General features: G+C 37.8%; 1 protein-coding gene across 15 annotated transcripts; it reads left to right on the forward strand.

Moving 5' to 3' along the window:
- The first annotated feature begins 1,096 nt into the window (after nt 1-1,096).
- Nucleotides 1,097-27,919, forward strand: CCP110 (centriolar coiled-coil protein 110). 15 transcript variants are annotated; one of them, XR_005585406.1, is made up of 16 exons: nt 1,097-1,118; nt 4,247-4,396; nt 6,017-6,145; nt 8,035-9,655; nt 10,769-10,896; nt 11,728-11,932; nt 12,610-12,746; nt 13,210-13,326; nt 14,710-14,811; nt 15,017-15,133; nt 15,659-15,738; nt 16,769-16,831; nt 18,616-18,675; nt 19,274-19,356; nt 25,076-25,201; nt 25,381-27,919. XR_005585406.1 is itself a non-coding variant. In XM_039491043.1 (15 exons), exons 2-15 carry the CDS (start codon nt 4,259-4,261, stop codon nt 25,431-25,433), a joined length of 3,033 nt encoding a protein of 1,010 aa, XP_039346977.1. In that variant the 5' UTR covers nt 1,098-1,118; nt 4,247-4,258; the 3' UTR covers nt 25,434-27,919. The 15 variants fall into 15 exon arrangements, 13 of the variants coding, with proteins under 13 accessions (XP_039346989.1, XP_039346977.1, XP_039346978.1 ...); XR_005585407.1 differs by lacking the exon at nt 19,274-19,356; XM_039491043.1 differs by lacking the exon at nt 25,076-25,201 and having other exon boundaries at nt 1,098-1,118.
- The last annotated feature ends 41 nt before the right edge of the window (nt 27,920-27,960 follow it).

The raw sequence follows: 27,960 nt of genomic DNA on the forward strand, positions 1-27,960 counted from the left end.
GACAATGGTACAGTTTTTCTTGTATTATAACCAATTTTGTCATGAGTTTTCATCTTCTCCTGCATCAACAAATGTTGGGAATAGCTCAGGTATTAGTTGAAGTAATGCCTGGCTCACTGAAGCCACAATGTAATCGGCCTAGCGTTGGTCATAATGCTGGCTGTATCCTGAGAAAACCAGCCAGACACATATAGGACTGAAATAATTTATAATGATTAATTAAGTGGCTCAGAAAAGTATTTAAAAATCTTTTTATAAGTTCTGTGTTATTTTAAGATTTAAAAAAGCAGCGTCAGGGGATTTAAAGTGGTAATTGATGTAAGGATCTTGCTACTAATGATAACTATTAGCCTCTATGCTTACCCCCCACCCGGAAATTAAATGTTTCTGCAAACCTAAACAGACTTAGCCTGAGCTAGAGCAGCAGCTGTGTCTTTTTCAAACCCACCTGCTCTGCCTCATGCCTGCTTGCTAAACACTTTAGTAGCTGGTTGTATCCAGGGCTGCAGAACAGACAGAAGTGATGACATTTTAGAGAAAGCCTGAGGGTTTGATGACTTGTGTGAAAGCATAAAGCTGTAGTGTGAGTGATGCCACTATCTGAAGGCTGCATTGACATGTTATCACCATATCTATCAAAATATCATCACTTCTCAAATGCAGTGCGGTGACACCCCACTAGAACATTACTTTGGTGCTGTGAAAGATGGTGATGGTTTCAGGGCCCTTGAAGTGTTATTAGGACCCGTGCACAGATTCCACTGAAAATCAGCCCAGGGATGCTGGAACAATTTGTACAGTGGGGGTGCTAAGAACCATTGACCCAAACTGCAAACCCTGTATATGATGGAACTTCAAGCCAGGAGGTGCAGTGGCATTCTCCACACCTCTAGTTCCAGCACCTATGAATCAGGGTGATTCTGGGAATAACATCAAGGGAAGCAAGATTTCCTACACCTGATAAAAAATGGGAGTCACCTTCATATTTAAATAGGAAGCGCAGTACAGCCTCCATCCCAAACTACAGATCCTTGCATGCAATATTCCATATTGAGGCAAGCAGCCTAGGGCCCAATAAAACTACCATTCCCAGCATGCAACCCTCGGTGTCAAATTACGTAAGGAAGTGGGTGCCAGGAAGCGTTGCATGCTGGGATTTGTAGTATCCATCTCGGGTCACTCGGCTGAGCAGCTCGGTTGGTCGCCTCCACCCGGAAGCTCTGACAGGGTGGTGGGAAGGCTCGGGAGAGGGGCGGAGTGCGGCGAGGTTTGCGGTTGCCAGGAGCCCGCTGCTCTCTGGCGGGGAACCTGGGTGCGCTGGGCCCGCCAGCAACGTATCCACGCTCCTTGGCGGCCTCGTAGCAGGTACCGGGCTGAGGGCGGAGCCTGCCCTGGCGGGGGGACTGGGACACCTTTCCGAGGCGTGTGCCGGGGCCCTGCGGCTGAGGGGTGCGACTGATTCCGGGCCTCCGCCCCCAGGCTGAACCGGAGGGGCCGCCACCTCCGTAAGGGGGGGTCACCTGCCAGAGCGGGGGAGGGGGCAGCCCGAGGGAGGAGGGGGCGGGTTTGGCGCGGGGGATCGTCACCCCTGGTTTAAAATGCTTTAGCGTTATGTGGTGGGGGCTCTGCCCCCGGGGTCATGGCCTGACAGCTGCGCTTGGAGCACCGGCGCGTGTGTCCCCCCCCCACCTCAGCCTCTGAAAGCTGCCCCTTTGTCAGAGCTGGTTATGTGCTCGGCGCTGTATAAGAAGAAGAGTCTCAGTCCCACGGAGCTTGCTTTCTAAAAGGCAGCTGTAGCTGAGACAACGCTCAGTGGGAAAGTTTTAGTTGAGGAGGGGGGTGAGTGTTGTTCTGTTGGAGGTGGGTGGAAAAGGCATTTGACTCATGTGGGTTAGTGCTGGTGGACTTCACAGAAAGAGCAATTCTTTTAGGAGGCGTTTGGATGAAGAGGGGATAGGGGCTGCGAGGAAATTAGGAGGCAGTTTGAAACTTAAGGGAGGGGCATCTTGGAAGAAGGCAGGAATGAGAGGGAGAAAAACACAAGGCATGCTAGTCCTGCTTCTCCTTTTGCATTTCTGCTTGGCTGTGAATTTTTAATCTGGATGGGGCCTGCCACCATATCAGCATTGGTGGTAGTTTTGAATGGAACCAGTTTTATAGTTTGTGGAATTTCCAGGTTCCATCCAGTTTGCAAGAGAGCCTGAAATTTAACATAGGTCGTTGGGGTTCTGCCATAATGAAACTTGATCAGGTAGAAGGGAGATGAGGTGATAGAGAACTGGCCCCAAATAACTTCCTGACCCCAACAATCCTGAAAACAAATAACTCACAAGACCAGTTAACAGCTGAGAATTTTCTTTTTCTTGGCTGAGCAGTTTTTAGCACAAGTAGAATGGTTGCTTTTGTATTCTCCATAACAGGTTCAGTGACTCAAATCTTAATTTCTTCTCTGCACACTTAATAATTTGAGGGCTTTAGTTGAAAAGCCCACATACTGGGTTCAGACTGGGTTTTTTGATAGCAGTGCTTCAATCACTTAGCAAAGAAGGACAGTGAATTTATATTGTGCAAGAAAGTGAGTTCTGTGGATAGGGAAAAAGCAATTTTGGGAGTTGTAGCAGAATTTTCTTCTCTTCCTTGGTTCTGAGCTCGTGCACTCAAGCAGAGCAGGTTAATAACTTATCAGCCCAAGAATGTATTTTCCCCTTATATATGTAGTTGTAGGTGGTTTGCATCATAAGTAACTCTCAGTAATAAGAGGCACTACTTTTGCCCACAGCTTCCAGACTTCCCTCCTCAGAATTGCACAAATTGTTGTATAGAAGATCTAACAAAACACTTTATGATATGTACCCCGCCCTCTGTAGTAAAGCTGTAATTCCAGCAGTGATTCTAATAGCATTACCATTAGTAAATTGGAGTAATGTGTACATGTTGGTTATAATTCCATTTTAGGATTCTAGTAATCTGTGGGGATTTTGAAATAACCATATTTTATATTTGTGAGAACATAAATCATACAAATGTAATCAGGAAGTGGGAGGGGATTGGAAGGAGGATTTTGTGCATTGATGGAAAGATGGGGTAAAGAGATAAGAATGGGGGCAATATGTCTTTGATTTATTTGTTTAACCATGTGCTTTGTTAAATAAGGTACATAGATTTAAAACTTGCAAAAACCTGTCATGGGATTCAGGTGATGTACAAATCCTTCAGGCTTTAATTTTCATGGCTTTACGATGTCCTCAGGATTCACCAATGGAATAACTCTACCGGTTCAGTATGTACATGTCAGGGCATATAATTCATTATTTTCCTCTTGGTTCTTACTAGTGCTTCTCAATCACCTGTATTGGAAATGGTTGTTTCAGGTGTTGATTAAGTACAGAACCTGCAGACATATGTGTTTGCCTTCTATTGTTAACTTAAGTGGTTTGTTTATAACAGTGCGTTCCGTATTGCAGATCTCTATTATGGTACATCATAATCGAAGGGAACCATCTATTCTTGTGATTACATCATGAACATTTATATTGAGCTGCCTATTTCTTTCCTCACCCAAAAAAGCCTTCAAGGGAGGATGAACTTTTTGTAAAACAATACAACTGCATTAATCTTAGATGCATTGAGGGCACAAACAATATAGTTTTGTTTATTTTCTAAACTATTAGTTTAAAAAAAAAAACTTACTTACTTACCTTCCTATAGCAAAGCTAGTTTGAGCCTAAACATGTTAGTTTGTTTTCTCAGCTTATTCTCAATCAAATGCATGCTTTTTTTTCTTCATAAGTAACAATAACAGCATTGCCACCATCATATTTTTAGTACTAGTTTTTCTGATGTTTCACTGCCAAGGTTGTAAAGAATGTCTCTGTCACGGGAGAACTGTAGAGTAACAAGGGTTACAAGTGACTTGGTACCTCAAAGCCTCTTTCTTTAGCAGCTTAAGGTCCCAGTCAAGTTCCCACTGAAATCAGTAGGAGTTTTGTCATTGATTTCAAAGAGAATCAAGCCCTTTATGAGACGACAGTCTCTTAGGGACGATTTAATTTGGGGTTGACAATAGCACAGATTAAAGTAGTAGTAGTATTGGGTTTTTTGTGTGTGTGTGTGTTTGTTTCTGGTGGGAGAGACAGAAACACAACACATTTTAGAGAACAATTTATTTTCTAATTCTGTAAGCCAAGATTGTCATGTATATTGCTGTATTTTGTATTCTTGGCAGTAATATTTCCTCTGTGTGCAGCACAATATTAAGATGGAGGACTATGAGAAGTTCTGTGAAAAGCATCTTGCCAGGATCCAAGGAGAGTCAATTCAAAGGGAAACCTCTTCATCTGCTCAGAAGAATATCTCACTTATTCAATTCCATGGCATTCCTGTGCTTTCACCTCTGGTAAGATTCCCTTGCCAATTAGGCATTTGTATTAAAAAAGAAGAGGACAACCATTTTTGTTTAGTTATTTCTATCTAGATAAGATATGACCAACCTTGAGTAGTACAGAAGACCAGTACTTGTCTGTAATGTTGAGGCTCAAAACCAAAATAAGGGTGGCAGGATAGGGGGATTGTCATGCAATGTAGTACAAGAAGATTTTGTCATTGAACAAATTAGATTGTGGTGCTTATGAGTTTGGCAATGCCTGCTGGGTGGACTCTTTTTTCTTCCCTTCCTGCTATACCCAATGGTCTTTCTTCTCTAAAGGCTGCCCTTCCCCACTCAATAATACACTCCTTTCTACAATATTCCACTCCCGCTATACCTATCTTGCACCACATCTACCTTAGTGTATTTCATAGACAGAATTCTAACGGGTAGCAGCAGTGTAAGTTATAGTGTAAAAAAGGGCATAAGTATTCTTTACCGCTGTCATTTAACTGATGCTTGACACTACAGCTACTACTGGTGGAGCTGGACCAGTAGGAAATTACAGCTATAAAACTGACTAGCATAAACAAAGACAAACTTGCAACACAGCTATATATGTTCTCTAGCAGGGCGCCTCCAAGGCTTTTTCTATACAGAAGGTTTTCTGAAATCTTCTCATTGTTGCTTCTAGTATCAACAAAGCTACAATAGTTCAGTGGTGTGAGGATCTGAGAAGTGTCAGCGCAGATGCAGCTCCCTTTAAACTGTTTCCTACTCTGCTGTAGGACTGAGTACTCCAGGTTCTGATTTCACAAAGTAAACAGGGTAACTTTTACTTTCAGGCCTTGTATTCCTACTAACTACACTTCTTTACTCTTAGATTATGTATGTTTGTGTATATTTATCATGTGGAAAACCAGATAAATATTACTACTATAACACTTTCTTTTCAGTTGAAAAAAATGCTGATTTACCAATTATTTAACATTATTTGGGCTTGTTTAAAATAGTACTGGATAACAAGAAATAACACTGGGAAAACACATGGGGTGATTAAAGAGAATTTAGCTTTGTAACTTCTTTTATTTCAGCAAATGCTGTTTCTAGGACAAAGAAGGGAGCTAGAAGAAAGTAAACTAGAGCAGGAAGAGTGATTTATAAGACCTTGGAAGGGACTTCTATGTTTTGGGTCTGAAATTCACCTATAGTATGATGGGTCAGTGTGAAGATCCCACATCCCAGCAATTAGACAAGGCTTACGGGTAGGAAACTGGGGTGAGAGTGGCCATTTGGGTGCTTGTGCGCTCTGTGTACACCATTCAAAAGATCTCTTTACCAGCTCTGCATAGTCTGGTGTGGAAGGCCAGCCAGTGAGAGGGTCCACATGATCAACTGTTGAGTGGATCCTGTAAAGCTAAATCTCTCTGCACTTTGGACGCATATGCTCCAATTATTGGACCTTATGTGGGTTGAGTAAATTTTCCCTGTCTTGCCAAAAATGTTTGATTAAAAAGAGGCTAATCTTCAAACTGCATAAAATCTCCACAACATATATGCTTTCCCATTACATATCAAGTTTTTTTTAATATTTCTTATATTTAATTTTGCTTTTTGATAAAGAAAAGTCACTGATACTTTGTTTTGCAGCTGAGTCTTGAGAGAAAAAAGGAAATGCAGCAGGATAAACAAAAAGCACTTGATGTAGAGATCTGGAAGCTGAATTCCAGGAAAAGAGCTTTACTGAATCGTGTTCAGGAGATCCTGGAAAACGTGCAGGCAAGTTTGATGCAAGGTTTTTTAATGAGTTGTATGAAAATGTCTTCTCTATACAGTGCAAGGGTCACTGAAGGCTTGTAAGATCCCTAATATAAACTTGCAGTTACTAGCAGTTTACTCTCTTTAGACCAACATTTGCTAGTAATTTATATTGTATGACTTGGTGAACAATTACAGTGAATACATGTAATAGTTTTAAATAATGTTATTAAGTTTTCAGTTGTGGTCCGTGCTCAGTTTGGTATTTGTAGAAATCAGCCAGTTTTTGTGGTATGGTTATTGTTTTCATAACACCATTTAAAATAGCTAGATAGATTTCCTTCGACTGGTCACTACTATAAAAACCGTTAACTAGTGACATTACCCCTTTTTCCCCCGAAACTAAACTTTGCAAAATAAATTAGTGCTGGTGTATGCTTTGAAATTTTATATTGTAATTATCTTTTCTTGTGCAATAATGGGACTGTTCTCAGGGGTTAGACAGGCAGATACTTTAAATTAGTAGTTCTCAATGAGGGGTCCGGGGCCCCCTGGGGGGCCATGAGCAGGTTTCAGGGGGGCCACCAAGAAGGGCTGGCATTAGACTTGTTGGGGCCAAAGGTAGAAAGCCAAAGCCCCACTGCATGGGGCTGAAGCCTGGTGACCCAAGCCCCGCCACCCAGGGCTGAAGCCGAAGCCTGAGCAACTTAGCTTTGTAGGGTTCCCTGTGGCATGGAGCCCTTGGCAATTGCCCTGCTTGCTGCCCTCTAATGCTGGCCCAAAAACCAGTAGTTGTGGGCCGTGGAGTTTTTATAGCATGTGGGCGGGCTTAGAAAGAAAAAGGTTGAGAACCCCTGTTTTACATTTTTTTTCCTTCTAAATAAGCTTCTTAAAACAGTGTAGTTTGGGTTTTTTAGCAGGATGTAATGAAGCCCTTGAACTAACCCACCAGCTAACTGAGCACAGTTTGCATTGGGCTTAAGTTTTATTATTGAGGTGGCAAATGTAATCTATTGAGCTTCTTGTTTTGTTTACTAGTGTGTGCATGGAAACCATCACCTGACTTGGGATTTGAAAGGCAGACCAGGAGCATATGTTGAGAATACAAAAATAATGGTTTGCTGTCTTCTAGACCTCCTGCAGTTAATGGGCACTTAGGTTGATACAACTCTGACAACCTTTTATTCTTCAGTTTAAATACCGTATTGTCAATAGCTGCACTGTTACCTATACCTAAAGAGGACTATGAATTTATACAAAGGGGAAGATAATACTAAATGGTCTGTGCTCTTTTTTGTGTTTGTGTGTGTCAGTTGCTTGCCACAGAAGCAAGCTCAGGTTACATAATAAAACCAAAAAAGGTTTTCTTGTATGTCCATACATTTCACTGAGAATTATGTATGTACTCTTTTGCATAATGCTTCTCTTAATTGGCAATGGGTTAATCTGAGTTGAAGTATATTTAATGTTAATGCTGAAGTTATTTGAATTGCATGTCTGAATAAACGCCAATGACACATTTATGTAACATCCTGTTGTCCTGAACATTGTTCTTTAATTGGCAGCCATAATATTACTTAAAGAATATATGTTAAAATTATATTAAAAGAAAAACAGATATTTTATCGTAGGTGGTTGGTCTGATGATGATAACTTCTGACTAAACCAAATATTTAAAATATATTTGTGGCATTCTCCTCAAATTACCTTTGCCAGTTGGAAAGGTCCTCTTCTGCATCGTAGACTAGTGTGGTTGCCATAGTTCCGTTCAAGTTGGAAAATGCATGTTGCATTAAAGTGACAGCAATCTAATTTTATAGATCAGAAGGCATATGTACTTAATCTTAATTAGAAAACAGAAGGGCTTATTACACTGAATTGACATAATAATTTTCTGTTTTTCTTTGCAGGTCAGAAAGGTGTCTAGTATGAGCGATTTGGATCAGTGGGAGTCTGAGAGTGGTCACTCTAATTCAGAATCAAAAGCCTCAAATGGCTTCACAATGCTATCAAACATCGATTTGCCAAGTTCTATTGCATGCTGTGGTACTACAGACCTTGAAAAAACATTGGAAATTATGCCAGCAGACACTGCTATCCAGGTTACATCAAGTGGAATAGACTCAGTTAGAAGCACAGAAGAACATATTCCTCCTGAACCAAGTGAGAGCAACCTCTCAGAAAACATTGCTTGCCCAAAGGTTACATCTCCTGATAAAACACAAAATATGACTACTTCAAATGCACATGTAAACCAAGAGCATATGGAGGTGCCACCAGTTGGTGAGGAAGTACCTGATCCTTATGTAATGAGTCTTCAGAACCTTCTGAAAAAGTCTAGGGAGTACATAGAGAGAGAGCAAACAAGACGTAGCATAAGAAGTAATTCAAAAAGAAGTGTTAATGAAAGTCATTCAGATAAAGAAAATGATGCAGTTAAAACAAATGCGTCTGGGAAAGAGAAAGCGAGGTTTACAGGCAGGAGTTGTACTCCTCTGACACTTGATAAACCAAGTCTTAATAAATCAAATATTCTTCTTCAGGGTGCCTCTGCCCAAATAAATAGCATGAGTACATCAGCTTCATCCAGCTTTTCTAAAGTGGATATACCTACAAGAGCTGGAACACCCCCAGTTTTGGATTCGGATTCAGATGAAGAACTAAAAAATATCTCTACCTTTGATCACGACAGTAGTATTGTCAGAAGCCTTACAGGTTCTTATGCCAAATTACCCAGCCCGGAGCCAAGTATGAGCCCTAAAATGCACCGAAGACGTCCAAGACCTTCATCAATGGGACACATAGTTATCAATAACCCTGTGAATGCCTATGAATTAAGCCCTTTAAACAAGGGAAGAGCAATTGACTTGATCATACAAGATGTCACTGACCAAACCAATGCATCTGAACCTGTGCCAAAATTCACTGCTGACATCACTGCAGTTTGTTCTAGCAAAGCTCATGTTGTCAACAAGAATTCTTCAGAGACTTCAAATCACATGCATTCCATTAGTCAACTAGAGAGCAAAGGAATGATGGTGTCTTCCATAATGGAGGGAAAGCTGGATGATAGAAGGCCATACAAAATGGACAGTACTACTTGTACTGTAACTCCAAAATTGCATGAGTCATATGCAGTCAGTCAGTCGATGGTGACTCAAAAGCTCATAACTATGAATGGAATCAAGCCAGATAATTTATTAGAAAAGACCAAAAGTAATTCACCCGTGGAACTCAATAAATCTTATGATGTAGAAAATCCATCTCCATTACTGATGCAAAGCCAGAATAAGCACCAGCAAATGGATACTCCAAATGTTTCTTCTGGAAATGAACATTTTGTAGAAAATGGTTTTGAAAAAGTGAAACGTAGGCTTGATTTAGATATTGATAGCTCACAGAAAGAGAACAACCCATATGTTTTAACAGATGGAACAGAAGAACAAGAGAAGTGGAGGTTGCAAGACCGAAGATGCCCCATAGGATCTGTTTATGGGAACAAGAATGAAACCTCAGTCAGTGGTACCAATGGTGAGAGAACGTTTTCTGTAGTCAGCCTTTTTCCATGTTGGAAAGTTATCTTTAGTTAGAAATTTCATTTTTAGAAAATAGGCCACTGTCGTTCATCTGCACCTTAGTTTTTTGAGTATTCCCCTACCTTGTGCATCATTTATGATCAAATGACAGGATACATTTCTGTATTTTTAATCCACTAAACATTAAGTAAGGCCCTGTAGTAAACCAAGTTTTTCTGAAACAGGGACACTTGTGAAATTTTCAATAACAGAAAGAAAATCTAAATGAATTCTTGTGTGCCAGGGAAAGGTCAATAGGGCACCTAGCATGAGTATGGTGAGCAGGACTATGGTAGAGCAGTTTTTTGAGTTCTTAAAATGTAAGAAAACAGATGCACACTGCAAGTAAAAACATACATGTGTTGAAGTTACTTGCAGCTGATATTTTAATATTACCAGGATTGGTGTTCTTCCAATTCAAGAATAAAAATGTCATGTGTATGTCTATTTTTCTCTAATGAAGTCTGTAAAGGAAACTATCAAAACTAAGTGGAATAAATGTTTTGTTTATTCAAGCAAGTAGTCATATTCTTTTCAGAGCTAGTCTCTGCTTGTGACCGCTTGAATCTGGGATTGGTCAGTGCCATTTATACTATCCCATCCATGGATATGCTGATCTCAGAAATGTGAATATGAAATAAAAGAGAAATATTCTACTTTATGTTTTTGTGGAAATACCAACGGTGCTGTATAACACCCAATGGCAAAATGTATTGAAAATGTAGAGATCTGTTTATCTAGCTTGCAGAACACTTAGAAAATGTAAGACTATATGATTAATGCTTTGTGATCAGGGCCGGCTCCAGGCGCCAGCTAAAGAAGCAGGTGCTTGGGGCGACACTCTGGCTGCTATTGGGGTGCACATCTGGGTCTTCGGTAATTCGGTGGCGGGTCCCTCAGTCCCTCTCGGAGCAAAGGACCTGCTGCCAAAGAGTGGAGTGGTGCAATCGCGCTGCTGCGGCTTTTTTTTTTTTATTTTTTTATTTTTTTTTTTTTGCTGCTTGGGGCGGCAGAAAACCTGGAGTCGGCCCTCTTTATGATGCATGTTTTTTTTTTTTTTCCTTTTCAGAAGAAGAGATTTTGAAAAATAAACTCTTGGCTTTTGAAGAAATGAGAAAGAGACTTGAAGAGCAGCATGCACAACAACTGTCAGTACTGATAGCTGAACAAGAGAGAGAACAGGAGAGATTGCAGAAGGTGAGGGAACAAGATAGGAAAATGCTAAGATGAGGTGTTTAGGGTTAACTGCTCAACTTGCTATTTTAGTATAAGGGACTGAAACAATATAGTCTTTCTCTGCATGTCATACTCAAGATGGATATTTAATAAATCTGTCTGAATTTGTGGGAGCTCTTTGAAGAATGACGGTGTGAAACCTTCGCTGAGCTTCCATGTTGGTCTGGCTAGCAGCATGTAGAGCATTGAGAAAACTCATGCGGCAAAAACAGGAGGCTTAGGACTATTCTCTGTTTTAGTATTGAGATGAAAGGGTATTCCCAGGAGAGACATGTATAATTGATGAATGCTTTCGTATCAAACTGCAAAAGGCAAGAGATGCAATGGGGACTTAAACGTATCGTGGAAAAGCTAGACAATTACTGCACAGTCAGGTATTTGCTTGCATAACATCTTCATGATCTATTAAAACAGCCAAAAGGGATAGGAAGCCAGATGTGTCTGTCTGGGAAAGGCTGAGCTGCTGGGTTCCTTGCTGTATATTTATTCAGCACCTCTGTTTTAAGTGCAATTATATCATTTCTTACATAGAGGTTAGTGGAAACTAAGATGCCTTTAGATCAGTGATTTTTCAACCTGTGGTCTGCAGACCCCTGGGGGTCCACAGACTATATCTAAGATTTCCAAAAGAGTCTGCACCTCCTTTCAGAAAATTTTAGGGGTCCACAAATGGGAAAAAAGGTAGTAGTTAAACTGCCTATGTTGTATTGAAGCTTATGCCAGGATACAATTGCTTGCTCAAAATGTATTTAAATTCCATTACGTAGAATCAAAGATCTGGTTTTATTTCAGACTTTTAATCTGCAGGAGATAGAAGAGCAGGAGAGAAGGTTAAAAGGAAAGAAGAGTGCTTCAGCAGACACAGAAATTCCCAAAATGACCATTAGCAGTGGGATGGAACTGGAGTGGAGAAAAATAAGCGAAAGTGGCTTGTTGGAAACAATGCTGACTCAAGTGGAGACAATCCATAACACAAACTTGAACAGCACTGGTAAAAGTAGGGGGCAAATATTAAAAGTTTACTGGGCACTTTAAAAGAGAATATCCCAAATGTACTGGCTGGTTCATGGTATTGATAATGGTAGCATCTCTGCTTCTTCACTGGTTGGAATCCAGTCTAGCCAGGAAGTACTGAAAGTTAGCACCTTACAGCTGCTGTTTAGCAGTCTATGTAAAATTTATTAGTGGTCTTAGCAAGCTTATGTCCACTTTGCAGGATCAGAAACTACTACTGTAATAAAATTCTGAAAGTACCTTCCTTGGTCGTCATATGCCTTTTGGATAAGATCTGGTATAGTATCATTTTACTATCTGTGACATGCCATCTACTGGGGACTTTTTCACACGCTAGCATAGTGGTGGACCTTTTTCCACTTCGATTATGATATTTCTACATTTTGAATAAGAATATAGCGCATACAACACAAGGGAAAATGCTGGCAGCAATTTTAGTCCAATATATATCCCAATGTAAAGTAAATTCAAGAAAGATTTGGTTTTAATATAGAATGTTAGCTGTTGTCTCTATACATTTAAAAAAAAAATTTCAGCGGTCATAAAACTAGATGTGTGTGTAACTGGTGCATGACGTGTAAGTATTTGAATAGTAGTTCGTGTGCACAGGCTTCCTGTTTAGTACTCATTTGTTTAATCATACATTCTGCTTTCATATAGGTTTTGCCAACACTACCATGCCCAATAGTTTTGGTTCAACAAATGAAGCTCCATTCTACCTCTGGGGACCATCTGGTAGTGGAATGTCAAAAATATCAGCATCCAGGCTTATTAGGGCCAAAACCAGGTGGTCTCAGGTGTGAAAATTAATTGACTTAAGCTTTTTTTTTTCTTTTTTTAATTTTTTTTTCCTTAACCATCTAATTCTTTCAGGACAACTGCTACTGCAGATACACATTAATAACTTCCAATCCAAAACTACTAATTGATCCACAGTTCTTAGATGGATTTGTACTAGCAGACACAAGAAGAGAGCAGAACAATATTTTTCTCATTACAGTACAGGCAAACTAATCCTGTAACCACATCTTTATTCTGTTAACCAAATTAATACTGGGGAGTTCTGGCTAGCCAAAGTGTATTTGGCAAAATTTAATACCTGGCTGTTAATACAAGATAGCTGTACAGACATTTTTGTTAAACAAGTAGCAATCAATTTCACTTAATTTATTTTGAGAAATTAAAATTAAGAGAGATTTTCTATATCAAATCCAACAAAAGTTCTGAATTTTAATCTTTTTTTTTTTTCCTTCTTAAAAGGCCTTCAATCCAGAGATGCAAATGAAGTTCAGTAAGATCACTGCCTTGGCAAAGGGATTTCTGACTCGTAGGCTCATGCAAACAGAAAAATTGAAATATCTTAGGCAAACCGTAAAAGTAAGGAGATAACTGTAAAGATGCTTGCTTTATGCATTTTTCCCCCCTTCCTCCTGTTGGTTTCTGCCACTCCCTTTCAGCTGACAAATCAGATCTAGACTTTTCGCCAGAGCACAAAATTCAATTTAATTTGAGAATTAAGCATAAGTAATATAGCTCTATCCTTTTTAGAGAATGAATTAACTACCCAAAACATACTTGTGTTAATTATTGCATGCTGTGTACATACCACTTTTTATAGTGTCCCAATAGTACCTTTTCCTGTGCTTTTTTTTTTTTGAAGTGACCTATAAAACCATTCTAATACAGACTGAAGTTGGATAATTGTTTCTTAGATATATTCTTAATTATCTAGCATGCAGACTTTCAGTTGAAATGAACCTTGCATGGCAGAATATACCTTATTCGGACTTTCATATCTGCTGTCTTAAAACTTTTTTTTAATCTAACTGTGTTTTTCCTGGATCCTGAGTTAGTATGGAGGTTTCCTGTATCAAACTTGTGCTGTGATTTTGCAGCTTTCTAAATTTTCAGATAGCTAGATGCTAAAATTAGAGGCATTATCTAAGGTATTCTATTAATGTCTTCAATCTGCCCCTCTGTCTCTGATTAATTTCATATGAGGAGAGGAAGCTAAGGACAAGGGAGTGGAGAAGGGAAAAGAGAGATGAATGATTTACCCCATGACTCCTGTTGCTCGTCAAGGCAGCAGTAGGGAAATATGGTGAAGTGGAACACCATCTCCATTAATTTGAATATTTCTTGGGTCTAAGGTGGTATATTTAGTATTAGTTGCTCCTGTACAGCACAAGTGTGGAGAATGGTGTGCGTGTGTGTAGGTACAAAGTAAAAGATGTTAGACAGGATACAGCATATAGGGGAACCCAATCTTGCAATAGTGAGAATGCTAAGTTACTTCTGCTTTGTTACAGGAGTAAGGTCAAGGAGGAGATTGTCTAAGAGCCCCATTTTTTTTTTTTTTAAGAGAATCGCGGTTAAATCCATGTCTGTTTAGCTACCTCCAGTCTCTGCCTACACCAGGGAATGGCAACCTTTGGCACACAGCCCATCAGGGTAAGCCCCCAAGGGATGTGCTGGCTGCCACTTCCCGCAGTCCCCATTGGCCTGGAGTGGCGAACCACAGCCACTGGAAGATGCAATCAGATGAACCTGCAGACTTGGCAGGTAATCAGACTGGTCCGGCCTGCCAGGGGGCTTACCCTGGTGGACCGCATGCCAAAGGTTGCCGATCCCTGGCCTACACTATCCTTTTCCTCTGAACTTTTGAGATTAAGGGAGCAGATGTATAAATGGTTTGAGATTTACTTCCACTCAGTGTGAAAGATTAAGCATAGTACATAATCTTTCTTTTTATTTTTTTAGGATACTATGGAGTTCATAAAAAATTTTCAGTCTGAAGCTCCCTTAAAGAGAGGAACTGTTTCGGTGCAAGATGCATCCCTACAAGAAAGAGTGATGGCTCAAGTAATGTATAGTCTAAGCTTTTCTTTTACAATTACTTCATCATTGTAAAAGAGAGAAATTATTTTATCTCTGACAGAAATATCTGAAGACCTCAGAGGGTCAATATTTGAAATGAAAATTTTAACTATGGCCATTTTGTGCTGACACGGGGTTTTAAAATGTAGTTTCACCAAGAAAGCTTCATAAAAGCTTTGATTTATTTCAGCTGCGAGCTGCGCTGTATGACATCCATGATATATTCTTTATAATGGAAGTATCTGAAAGAATGAATATTCTGCGTCATGATCGTGAAGTTCGCAAAGAGAAAATGCTGAGGCAAATGGTATGTTCCAAGTTTTTATCCAGTTAGAAAAATGTATATTTTTGTCACTAGTTCTGTATCTTACTCCAATCACTAACAGATACTTTTTTTTTTCCTGACCCAGTAAGAAATATAAAACCTTAGCTTTTGAAAACAATTTTCCTGATAATTGTATGGCTTTAGCTGTGGTGCTCCAGTAGTTAAACTTGTTCAGAAAGACTCCAGTCTACAGTAGGGACTTGGTGCCTGGATGCTTCCAAAATGTATGTGTGTGTCTGTCTCAGAGGGAGAGGAGAGAAATGATGGAATTATTTTGATAGCAAGAGAAAAGGTGCACATAACTTTTTTTGGTTGTTGTTTTAAATTAGTTTGAAATGTTTATATAAAAAAAAAAGCTAGTCACCATGTAAACTAAAGAGTTGCATTAAATCTTTTAAAGCAGATTTTATAATGAAAAATGACAATCTTTTAATTAAGGTGGGTCAGATGGGGCAACTGTAATAAAAATAGTAACAAATATTAGTATCCACTTCTGTGTATTTGTAGGCTAAAATAAAGACTCCACGAGAGAGGGTGACGCTTTCGACAGCTACACAGAAATCTCTGGATAGGAAGAAGTACATGAAGTATGTATGTATTTTAATATTTTTTGGTAGAGAGAATTGGAAGGAAAGAAGTTGTTTGAATACAGCTGAATCTTTTAGCAAAATAGTTTCTTACGGATTTTGGAAGACTCTCATATTTCTAGAAAGTCTTTATACGTAAGATTCCTTTTTACATAAGTGTATTGAATTGTTTCTTTATAATGGCATTTTTTTATATAGACATTCAATATATATTTGCTTTCATGCTGAAAACAAGATAAACACTCATCTTGTTCTCTGTACCTACTGGCTGTTATCTAATTTTCTCTGAAGTCTGATCACCAGAATCATGGTTTACATTTATCATTGTTCAAATACCCTCTATATTTTCTGTAACAACTCAAATGAATCACATTACTGCACTTAATGGTGTTGGTGCTGAGTTAGCAGTGATGACCCATGCCGCACCATGGCTGTAGGGAAATCTCTCCCATCTGAGATGCTATCCTTTGGATAAGGTAAAATTTGCTTGCTTGTAGCCAATAAAATCCATAACAGCTTTTGGAAAGATAGTGGTTGTCCCACTACCTTGACTATATCAAATTTAGGTAGCAGCATCCAGCCTTCAAAAATTTCCTCTAGTTCTCAATTGATATAATATTCTTCACTCTCTCCTGAGCTGTGTGTAATGTTGCTGAGTGCTGTTAAGGTGCTGTTTCAGTGATGAATGAAGTGACTCCTGTGTGACTAGTCTGTAGTTGGTTTGCAAAACATGAGTGCTGTATTTTTGTTGTTTTCATGGCTTTCTCCAAAATTAGCTTTGTATGATAAGAGATGCATGCATGTTGGTAGGAGTGCCTTATGGCATAATGGAGACAATTGCATCTGTTTGTGTTGCAGTTAGAAAGTGTAGTCTATACTGTACATAATTTTGCCAAAAGAGTGGCGGCAATACTGTTTAGGTGGCTTCCTTTTATTTTTATTGCTTCTTGTCTGACAATTTTTATAATTTTTTTTTCTTAAGAAACGTTTTAAAAGTATTTGGATACTTAAACTTTTTTTGTTTCGTTAGGGCTGCAGAAATGGGAATGCCAAATAAAAAATTAATCATAAAACAAAATACTCCTGAAGCAAGGTCAGTGAAAATTACTTTTTTGTAATTTACACTAAAATGTTCTTAACTGTTTTATAATGCTAGGTCTGTTGACTGCTTGCTTGCAATCAGCTAGTCACCTGTCGTCATTGCCCCTGGGTAATTGAGAATGCACAGGGCTAAACTATTATATGAAAAGTTATTCACTTGCCTACAGTTAATAAATAGTACTTTTCCAGCTTCAGTTTCTCAAGATTAATATCCTCAAACATGACCTTTCTTGTCTGTCTGTGTTTATTTCACTCAGTCGGACCAGTTCCCAAGTTTCTCAAGTGTTAAGTGCAGTGGTAGCATCTTTAAGCAAATGCTTGATGCTATTTTTAAAACAGTATGATACTGTTCTCTCCACTTCCCCAGACATGAACCTTCATGTAGCGAGCTGTAGAAACTTCTCAAAATGGGGGTTATTTAAAGAGATCCTCAAGCTTCAGTTGCGTTCTTGCCTCTAGATCGTAAAGAGAGAGAGCTTCATGTCTTGCACCTGGCCACTATCTTATACTCTGTGTTAATAAACTAGTACTGAAGTGTTAGAGGTGCTGCCTTCCAGATGACGTCTGTCTACACTAGAGAATATTGGCTAATACCAGTTCAGATGCTTAGAATGTTTGTAAGATAGCGTACATACATCCATGCACAAAACATTTCACAGGTATGCCCTCTACTGGTATGATTGCATCATCTCCGAGCAAATCTTAAAAATAGCTTTGCCCACTTGATTTCAAACAGTGCCAGTGTTAGTTTGATAAGAAACCTGAAGCACTGCAGCTGTACTGTTTCAGTGGGGCCTCCCAGGACAATCCCATGACCACAACTAAGAGCCACTGGTCATGTCATTCCCAAACAAACATAGTTGTACAAAGCAACAGAGAGTCCTGTGGCACCTTTAAGACTAACAGATGTATTGGAGCATAAGCTTTCGTGGGTGAAGACCCATTTCGTCAGATGCATGCCACGAAAGCTTATGCTCCAATACATCTGTTAGTCTTAAAGGTGCCACAGGACTCTCTGTTGCTTTTTACAGATCCAGACTAACATGGCTACCCCTCTGATAGCTGTGCAAAAAATTAATTTAAAAAAATTACAAAAATATTAAAAGCAAGATCTGTCTTCCCAAGAACCAACGTATGAAGTTGTTGATGCTATTTATTGTGAACCGCAGACCAGTCTGTTGAGCAGCAGGGCAAATTATGGCTTCTGTCATGGCATGTGTGTAGTTCTGCCCTAACAGTGTGAGAGTGGTGCTCTACAAGCAGAACCAAATAATTCAAATAAACCACTGGGCGGGGGGACAGGAGGGCAGCATCATAGTAATTGGTGAAAATATTTATTGCTCATATGAACTCGCTTCAGGTTTCTTATAGGAAGCCTTGTGATAAGTACCACAGCTCAGAGCCACAGCAAATGTTGGAGGTGCTATGTGTGGGTCTGCTATACCAGGGTAATAAGTATATGCAGACAGAACTGTTGCAGTAACAATTGGTGCTAGAAATGCATAGCTGCTATGTTTCTAAATTGAAACAGTTCAGTCCTTTAGTATAGACACTTGTAAAACAGATTCCTTCTTTCTGTCTCTGAAGGCTATTTCAGTGCTTTTCTTGAGTTTTAATGGTTGCTACGCACAACTGGACGCTCTCTGCATTAGCAACATGTAACCAAACACTGTGCTGGCTTCTTTGGGATACTTGGAATATGGAAGGCAATATATAAAAATCAAACTTATTTAGAAACAAAATAAACAACACTAATACAGATTTTGTTTTTAACAGAGTACTTCAGCCAAATCAAGGACAAAATACTCCAATTCATAGGCTTCTTTGCAGGCAAGGGTAAGAGTACTGTATGTGCTTTAATGTACAACTTAAAGGTTGAAAGCAAATGCAATATCTGAGTCAAATAATTTCCAAGTAAGATCTACATGCATCAATGCAAATATTGTTCAAATGCAAAACAGCTAACTTAAAATTCATGGTGAGACAGTTTTTAAAGTTCCTAGCTTTTGTTTTTCTGATACTGTAAGGGAAAAAATGCAGTGCTCTCATTCTCTGTTTTTCATTTACATTGTATCCTGACATCTGTATTTGTAATATTCACTCCATTAAGTTTTGCTTCCACTTACTGAAAGTGAAATATGATTTTATAAGAAACACATACCTCCTAAATAATGCAACATGTACTCATTAGATCAGTTTCTTGAATAGAGTAGTAAGAAAAAAAGTGTGCATGGAGAGTTTCTCCTATTAAGGTATATGCATAATTCCTAGTAATGTTAATAGGAGTTTCACATGTGCACATTCTGGAAGAGACTCTACAGTATCACTTACAGATGTTTTCATACCAAGAACAGTTTGATAGTGTTTTTCTTTATTGGATACAATCTTTGGATTTTAATGCAAGTGACTTATTAACTCTTTTATATTTAATTAGAACCCCTAAGACCTCAATGAAGGGGGTTGAGCAAAATAGAAAGAAGTCCTCAGAGAGCAGAGTGCCTAACAAGGCAACTTCAGGTGTGTAGAAAATGGGTTCTTGGATCTCTTTTAAAACGAAGATATGAGTGAGTTACTAGTATCAAGAAAATTTAAATGGGATATCTTGTTTTCCTTTTCTTGCTGCAGTAGCTTTGCTATAATACACTTTGACTAAGTCAACCATCTGTCTATATATGTTTATAAAAACAAAAAATGGGGATAACTTAATAGTACATTTTCAAATTCTATAAAAGACACGTACAGTTTAAGATTACTGCTTAAATTCCTTCTCTCACCAAATGCCTGATCGCCAAAAATACGCAATTTTTAGTAATGTATGTAAAAATCCACTAATCATAAGAGACCTGCAGAACTAGAGTAGATAGATTTAGACTCTGACCCAGATATTTATATTTTATACCATTTATTCCTATTTCTTAATCTATGGAAGACTTGTCCTCAGAAAGAAAAACTCAGAGGACATGACATGGATTTTCAGAATATTTACTAGCAGGAATATATGAATTCTTCACTTTAAAACATCTTGTAGAATGCTATGCTGTATATTTGATATTAACAAAGAAGATTTATGATCCTTTTTCCTCTGATATACCCAATGCTGTGCATGTCAGTTTTAGATGAGGGGTAGTCCAAGTTCCAGATATGGAGTTTAGTGGTTGGTTAGGGTTTTTTTTTTTTTTTTTTAATAAAAAGGGGTTTGGACGGAATGCCTAGCTATTCATAGATGTGGTTTTGTCCATTCCATGCCTTAACAAAATAGTAGTTGAAGCAAAAATTTTCTAATACTTTTCCACTTTAAAACTTGAATGTAAACAGTTGTGATTGATTAAAACAAAGTAAAAGCTTTCTCCTCAATTGGTCTTTGTCATCTACTACAGAAATATGATTTAGGAACTTAATTTTAGAAGTGACTTACATGAATTAATGCATTTATATGGTTGGGTACCTATTAAAATTTAGGAACATCTGGGATCCTATTCAGGAAGGAAAACCATAATTTTTTGGGATGCAAAAAGTGAGCCATAGAACTCTGTATAATCTTTTTCTATCCAATCTTGTTGCATATAGGGGGCAAGTTCAAATTCAAACTCCCCACCTACTGCTCAGATACTAACTATTTAGCAACGAGAGCGGACAAAAACACAGGTCAAGGTAGTCAGGAATTGTTCAGACTTTAATTGGTCACTCAATTAAAATTACAGAAACCATGCTCTGAAGAGTCAATATTCTGGCCTGCTTACTTTAGCTAGTCATAACTTTCTTATGACATTTTGATACTCAGCAGTGAAAATAATCCCATTTATGATGATGGCTCCAAATTTTGTCTGGCCTGCCTTCATGGCCCTTTGATGAATTGCTGTAAAATTACTGTATGTCTCATAATACCCATCTGACAGTTGTTTCTAACTGGCTATATAGCGGTGTGGTTTTAGTTATGTAGTATAACTATCTCCTTATTTCATCTAGAGTGTTTGAGCATCACTGTTTCCAGGACATTTGTAGTATCAGCACTTCCAAATACAAATAATAAATCAGGCAATAGCCATCTGTACTATATTAACAGCAGTGCATTGCCAGATCATTATCTGGAAGAAGCCCTAACAAGTGTAAAAGAAATAATCTGAATATTTGTGCAGTATTAAAAAAGCTTAAACTTGAATTAATACATGTAAATAAAACTTGAATTATGTACATGTTTGAACTAAATTGAATAGTTTACCAAATTATTAACAGAACAATTAATCATTCAGTTATTTAAAAAAAACCACCCTGAGTTTGGAATATAACAGACTGTGTTCAAAAGATGCACTGTAAACTGTTTAATGTGGGTGAGGCAACAGATTGTTTCCAAGGAGTGGTCATGCCCAAATAAACTAAAATATTTTTAAAAAATATATATATATTTTTAAATTTTATTGAAAGCTAAACAAATTCATGTACGTTCTTATATTTTATCTTACATTTGTGACTGTGCTCCTGAAAATGAAGACTCAGTACTGGCTTGCTCTAGGCAGAGTATAGGCATATTTCTTCCCGTAACTCTGCTAGTGCATGTCAGTACTGACCTGCTGTTTTAGATTTTGACATTTCTTAAGCACAGACTGAAAATGACGTGGTGGCTTTGTTGGGGCTAGGATGTGGCAATCAGACTTAATCTTACTTCTGACCCAATCAGAACTTGAATGTATATCACTAGACGTGAAATGCTCATGTATCAGCCCATCTACTCTTTCCTCCTTTTTTTTTTTTTTGTTCCTGACTTCGTCATTTGAAATTCCAGCTCCAAAGCTTGGTCTTTCTCTCCTAATTACAACCATTGATTGAATATCTTTTCCCCTCTAGTACACAAAATAATTTTTCATTTAGGACCTCTAATTGAACACTTCAGTTTTTGTTGTGTCCTACTTTTGCCTTTAATATTGAGCTTTTGGAAAAACACTCAATTTCAAATTAAGTGTCTAACTCCTCTAATTCTGGATCTACGTGCCCACTTCTATCTTCTTTAAGAGAAAGGGTTGGGTTTTTTGTTTTGTTTTTTAAACTGGATTATCTAAACGTATTGGGCATGTTTTGAAATCTAGAGTTGCACTTCTGCTGAATATAGCTGGTACACTTAACAGCAGAGAAACAATAAATAGCTTTCTACTTTTTCCATCAAGTATGTAGGTTGGGAGTATAGACTAAAAGCCAAAACCTTAAGGAAATGTCTTAGAGAAATTGTTAGAAAAGGAGTAACTTTTTTATAATTTTTGTTTTTGCAGTTCTCTAACTATCACATACACAGACGTTAATATAGAATTGTATCTCTTTTATATATATATCCCTTGAATTCTATACAGGGTTAAACTATAAAAAGATGAATTTGTAATAAATTCTGTGGACTCATACTAAATTTCTATATAGCCCAATTGGTTTCATTCCTACTGAATTCTCTAAGAGTTTTCCATAAGGATAAGTAAAATAATCTTTCTATATACTCTTTCTCTCTCACATACACTCATGGCTATTAATTGTTGTGTAAATTGATTTTAATGGGAAATAAGACTGCTTTTTGTTTTTTAAAGGTAAAATCCAGATCATTGGTGAATGTAGTCAAAACTGTCAGTTTATTTCCTGAATGTAGGCTTTGATCCATGTAGTGTGCACATGAGGGTTGAGAGTGTAGTGTTGAGGCACTGATAAGGCACCATGCTCATCAGCCCTGTTACTTCATCTTATTGGACCATGGGTAAGCTGAGGGGTGCAGGTATTGCACGTTGCTGGGTCGGCAAGAACACTTTTGTGACGAGGTACTGATGTGGTAAGACCTTTAGAATTTCCGAAGCTGCCTTGCTCTGTTTCTTATAAGTGCAGCTCTTAAGCACCCATAAGTATCCAATTCTCCTTGCTGCCAGTCAGAGTAACAGAACATACTAAAAATGGCATCTACTCGCATCATCCTATACAGTGGATTGCATGCAAGTACCTAAGACCTGGCCTTTCTCCACTCCCCTTCCCACCCTTTCAGCTCACTGCTGAGCACTGTGCATATTTTGCTACACAGGTGTCTGGAAAATATTGAGGTCTAGCCCTTTGCCCAGGAGCTTGCAACGACTGAGCTAATCTTGAAACATGCTTGTTCCCAGCATGGTGGAATTCTTTTAGATTCACAAAATTGAGATCTCTCTCTTTGTAGAGGCATAAGCTAAAATGTGACTCAGATCCTTAGTGGAAGAAGGACTCTGTTTGATGGCTTTTGTCAGGGTTCTCTTCCCCCCTCTGAACTCTGGGGTACAGATGTGGAGACCTACATGAAAGACCCCTTAAGTTTATATTCTACCAGCTTAGGTTAAAAACTTCCCCAAGGCACAAATTCCTTCCCGTATCCTTGGACAGTATTGCGGCCACCAAGTGATTTAAACTAACATTCTGGGAGGGGTTACTTGGAGCCCTGTCCCCTTAAGCCCCTTCACCCCGTTTCCTGGGGAGGCTTGAGAATAACATACCCACCAGATAGGCTAACAAGGTGAGCACAGACCAGACCCTTGGGTTTTTAGTGTCCTAAAAACCCATCAGGTTCTTAAAAGAAGAACTTTACTTTTTTTTTAATAATAATAGTAATAGAAAATAATAAAAGAAAGTACCTCAGTAAAATCAGGATGGAAAGTAATTTTAAATGGTAATAAAAAGACTTAAAACACAGAGGATTCCCCTCTAGGCTTAACTTTAAAGTTACAAAACAAGAATAAACCTCCCTCTTAGCATAGGGAAAATTCACAAGCTAAAACTAAAGATAATCTAATGCATTTCTTTGCTATTACTTATAATGTCTGTCATTTTAGATGTATCATTTCAGTAGGAGCTGGATTACCTGCATGGTCTCCCTCCTTTTTGTCTCAAGAGGGAACACACACAGAGCACAAAGCTTCCCCCCAACCCTTCCCCGATTTGAAAGTATCTTCTTTCCCTGTTGGTCCTTCTCTTCAGGTGCCAACTAGGTTATTTGAGCTTCTTAACCCCTTACAGGTAAAGGAGGGATTTTATGTTACCCTTAGCTGTATCTTTAGATAGACACATATAGCTATATGTCGAGAGAGAGAGAGAGAGAGAGAGAGAGAGAGAAAACACGAACGAATGAACACAAAAACTTAGTCTGGTTGCAAATTTCAACTCAGAGACCTGTAATAAATTATTTCCTGAAAAGACAGTTTGTTATTAGGATTCAAGTATTCTCTGACTTGTCTATTTTCCCTATCTTTGTTCTAGTCTGCTTAGGTCTATAGCCTCCTTCTTGGCATGGATGTAACACCTCTGGTAGTTTTGCTAGATACACTAGAGCTAAAGGGAAAACATACCCTCTTACTGTATGTCCACCTCACCTGTTCCTATAGTAAAACCTGTTAGAGGAGCTTTGGGGAGGAAATTTCCAAGAGGATCTCCTCAGAGTTCCTTCTCTTGTTTGTTTGGTGGTGGTGAAAGGAGGGTTTGCATCCTCATCCCCTTGAAATAAACTGGATGATGTTGCAGGAAGCTAGGACCATCTTCATGAAGGTGTTCTATTTTTCCATCCCCTCCCTCATCTCCATTGGAGCTGTGCTACCAGGATGACAACTCGTCTGCAGCTGTCTTGGTGAAAGTGGGGTTGAAGGGGGAGTTGATTTGTGGAAAATTAAAATAGACACACTGGGAGAAGAATGTGCACCTTGCTCCTGGTCTACCAACTGCTTCCCTCTGACCTGCTCAGGTTTCACTCCTCACCTTGTGTGGACTCCATGGGGTGGGGTGAAAGGGATGCTGTGGAGGGGCTGAACTCCCGTTCCCTTTTACATGCAGAGGGTTTCCTCTGTGCATGGATATTTGAGGGTGAGGGAGATCAGGCCCATAAATAACTTACTGAAATACTACAATTAAAATTTAAAACGCTAATGTATTTAGGTTGTGCATTTATGCTTTGCATTGTTCTTGCTCAGTCTGTCTGTCTTGGGTGGTTCTTAAGATTTTTCTGCCTTTGAGGGTGGGAGTTGGGGTGGTGAGGAGGAATGAGTTTCTTTTATATTTGCCTTATAGGGATGTAATGTATTAAAATGATGGTAGATATTAATTGTATAATAGTGAAGAGTTAGGCAGTTTAGAATAGTTAAATGACCCATAGTAGTTAAAATGCTTAGCTAATGTTATGTAATCAAGTGTTATAGTACAATATAGAAACCATCATCATTTCAAGTTTTCTAATCTTTTTAAAATTTATATATTGCAGTTATAGGTGTTTTGGAGTAGCAGGAAAGCAAGGGGAACACTTACTGAGGAAGAAAATGCTATAATGTATAGTTATTTACAAGCCTTTTTACAACTCGAATAACCTGTTTTATTCATACATTTTAAGGTATTTGAGATATAGAATAAATTATGAAAAATGTTAATTTTTAAATCTATTTAAAAGCATATTTGAACAAGTTTGTGTATTCTTGTCCTTACATTTTTGGGGTTTTATTGGCCAATTCTTTTATAAAAAGAACAGTCACAATCATGAATGTTAACTTTTTGTTTCTGCTTTATTTTTAGGAGTATATGCAGGAAGAATCCAAAGAAAGAAGCCAAATGTTGTGACAATTTAAGACGTCAGCACTCACTCGGATAAAAAAAAAAGGCTATTTTAATGCAATAGTCTCTTCACCATTGGTTCAGATCTTGCATCTCCTATATGTATGCTTTGAATTGACAAACGTACACATTTAACATATTTTGCATATTTTAAGGACATAGGTTTTTATGGAATGATGTTAAAGTAATGAAGAGGGCTACAAATAAGTTCAGTTCTTCTGAAAACAAATTGCATGTTACAAACCTGTTGTTCAGATTACTGCAGACATATGTCCACATTCAAAATGCTCTGTTGTAGAAAAGAATATAGTGCAACATTGTTTATTTGTATCTTTTTGCCATCTCTCTGACTTATATACAATGTGTCATGCACTTTTTTGTACTATAGGAAATATATTTACAATTGCAGTTCATACACATTAGTCTGTATAACTGATTTCCTATGTGTACATATTTTAGCCTTTTACCCTAAAATTAGAGAAGTAGAAAAGATAACTTATTCAACTGTAACAATACTGCACGTTTTTCCTCTGTGTATGTTTGAGAGCAGCATCACTAAGTGTATCATTACATATGAATGTGCTAACCTCTCAGTTTAAATACTGACAGATATTGTTACTCATTTCTATTGACTGTTTGCAGACATGGATCTGAGTTAATTGCTGGCATAAATGTGCAATTCTATTTACATGAATGAAGTCGCACCTGTTCTCATGGGTGGTGAATTTAGGCCACTATGATGAAACATTCCAGGCAATTTTTCCTCCATACTGTTCACTGCATTTTCTAATTCCAAACTACATTTTGATCAAGATGAAGTATAATTAAGATGTAGCAGTTCTATGACACTGTACAAGAGTTTTAAAAGGAAAGCCTTTAATTGTCCTCAGCAGTCATACAGATGACTGTTTCACACCATTATGTGTCTTAAGGTTTTATTTTTGACATTCCTAGATCTACTTTACTGTCTAAACAAGTAACTTGGAACAGTTTTTTTATATAAAAAAAAAAAAAATACTGTCATCAGTAACAGATCCAAGCACTGAAGCCATGCTTCCATGTTCTGAGTCCCTAAAACTTTGCAAGACTTAACTTCCAAAACACATGTTCCTGTTTGCCCCTGTCTTTTTGGCTATTTCAGACATTATGAATATGCTTCTTTAAAGAGAGAGGCTGCTTAGTAATTTTAATCTTGATAATGAGCTTCTTTGAATCTTTCTTTGGTTTTCAAATAAAATAGAGAAAATCTTGCCCCTGTGTATATCCATCCTTAAAGGCATGTATTATTCAGTCAATAGTATACTTCTGATCCCCACAGCTTTAAGGGTGGTAGAGAGGAGGACTGTTTAAACAAAATAAAGGGTACGTATTTAATGAAAATGTCAAATGTTACTGTTTCACTAGTATGTATTTGCTATAACTCTTAACTTTGGTGGAGTTAATCCAGGTGGGCATTGGTATAACAGCAGACTTGACCCAAAATATTATCAATATTCATTAAATATCTCAATATAAAAATTAAATAGGTGGAGGGAAAAATGCCTTAATACAAAAATGCATGTATGAATTAAAAGAACTTGTTTGGGGATGGCCTTTAACCTACAAGTTATGGTTTGCATCTACAAATCAGTACCTTATCCTGTACCTTTTGTTGCATTATTATAAGCAAATGTTACTTATCATGCAGTATTTTAAACTGAGCCAGACATGTACTTGAAAAAGAGGCAATGCTAATACGAAGAAATATTTAGAGGATTAACAGACTACTCAGTGGTTGTGTACTGTGATCTTATTTGAAGGCTCTGAGGCAGATCCTCAGCTGGTGTTACTTTACACCAGCTGAAAACCTGCATCTATCTGTTTTAAACACTATTGTTCTTTAGTTTCCCACCATAATACAAAGATTTATTATGATAATCTGAACTTCTTGGATTCCTAGTCATTTTCAAAACTTTATTTTTGTTCTTAAATTTTGCATTACTCTGTTTATTATTCTTGAAATGTTTTCCTCTACAAGACTAAGTTAGAATGACAAGTGAAATGCATCATATTTTATTAAGAATTCTAGACTACCTTGCAGGTTGCAACTTTAGACTGGCTTACTTGCTGTTGTATGTTAGTGCTAAAAATTGATTGCAGATGTTTTCTGTACTGTTAATTGGCATTTGAGGCAATATGTAAAAAGTAGGCTTAGTCTAAATATTTAAAAAATGAATGTTCAACTTTTTGTTCAGATTTCGTATCTAAACCTTTTTTACTTTAAGAATGTTTCAAAGTCTGTGTACTAAAATATCCTAGCAAAATTTTTTTAACTTTCATAAGGCCTTCTTGACAAGTGCCAGAATTTGTTTTTGTAATTTGATATATTTTGTATTTATTTATACATATTTAATTTTCAATTCACTTTATTTTTGTGGAATGTAATGTCATTATTATAAAGTGTATATTTATTTTTTGTACTTTATTTCATTTACACTAGTCTTGCCCCTTTTGTTAAATATACTGCAAAATAAACTTTTTTTAATCTTTAAATATTTGCAT

The sequence above is a fragment of the Mauremys reevesii genome, linkage group 10 (genome assembly GCF_016161935.1).
Source record: "Mauremys reevesii isolate NIE-2019 linkage group 10, ASM1616193v1, whole genome shotgun sequence".
Lineage (NCBI taxonomy): Eukaryota > Metazoa > Chordata > Testudines > Geoemydidae > Mauremys > Mauremys reevesii.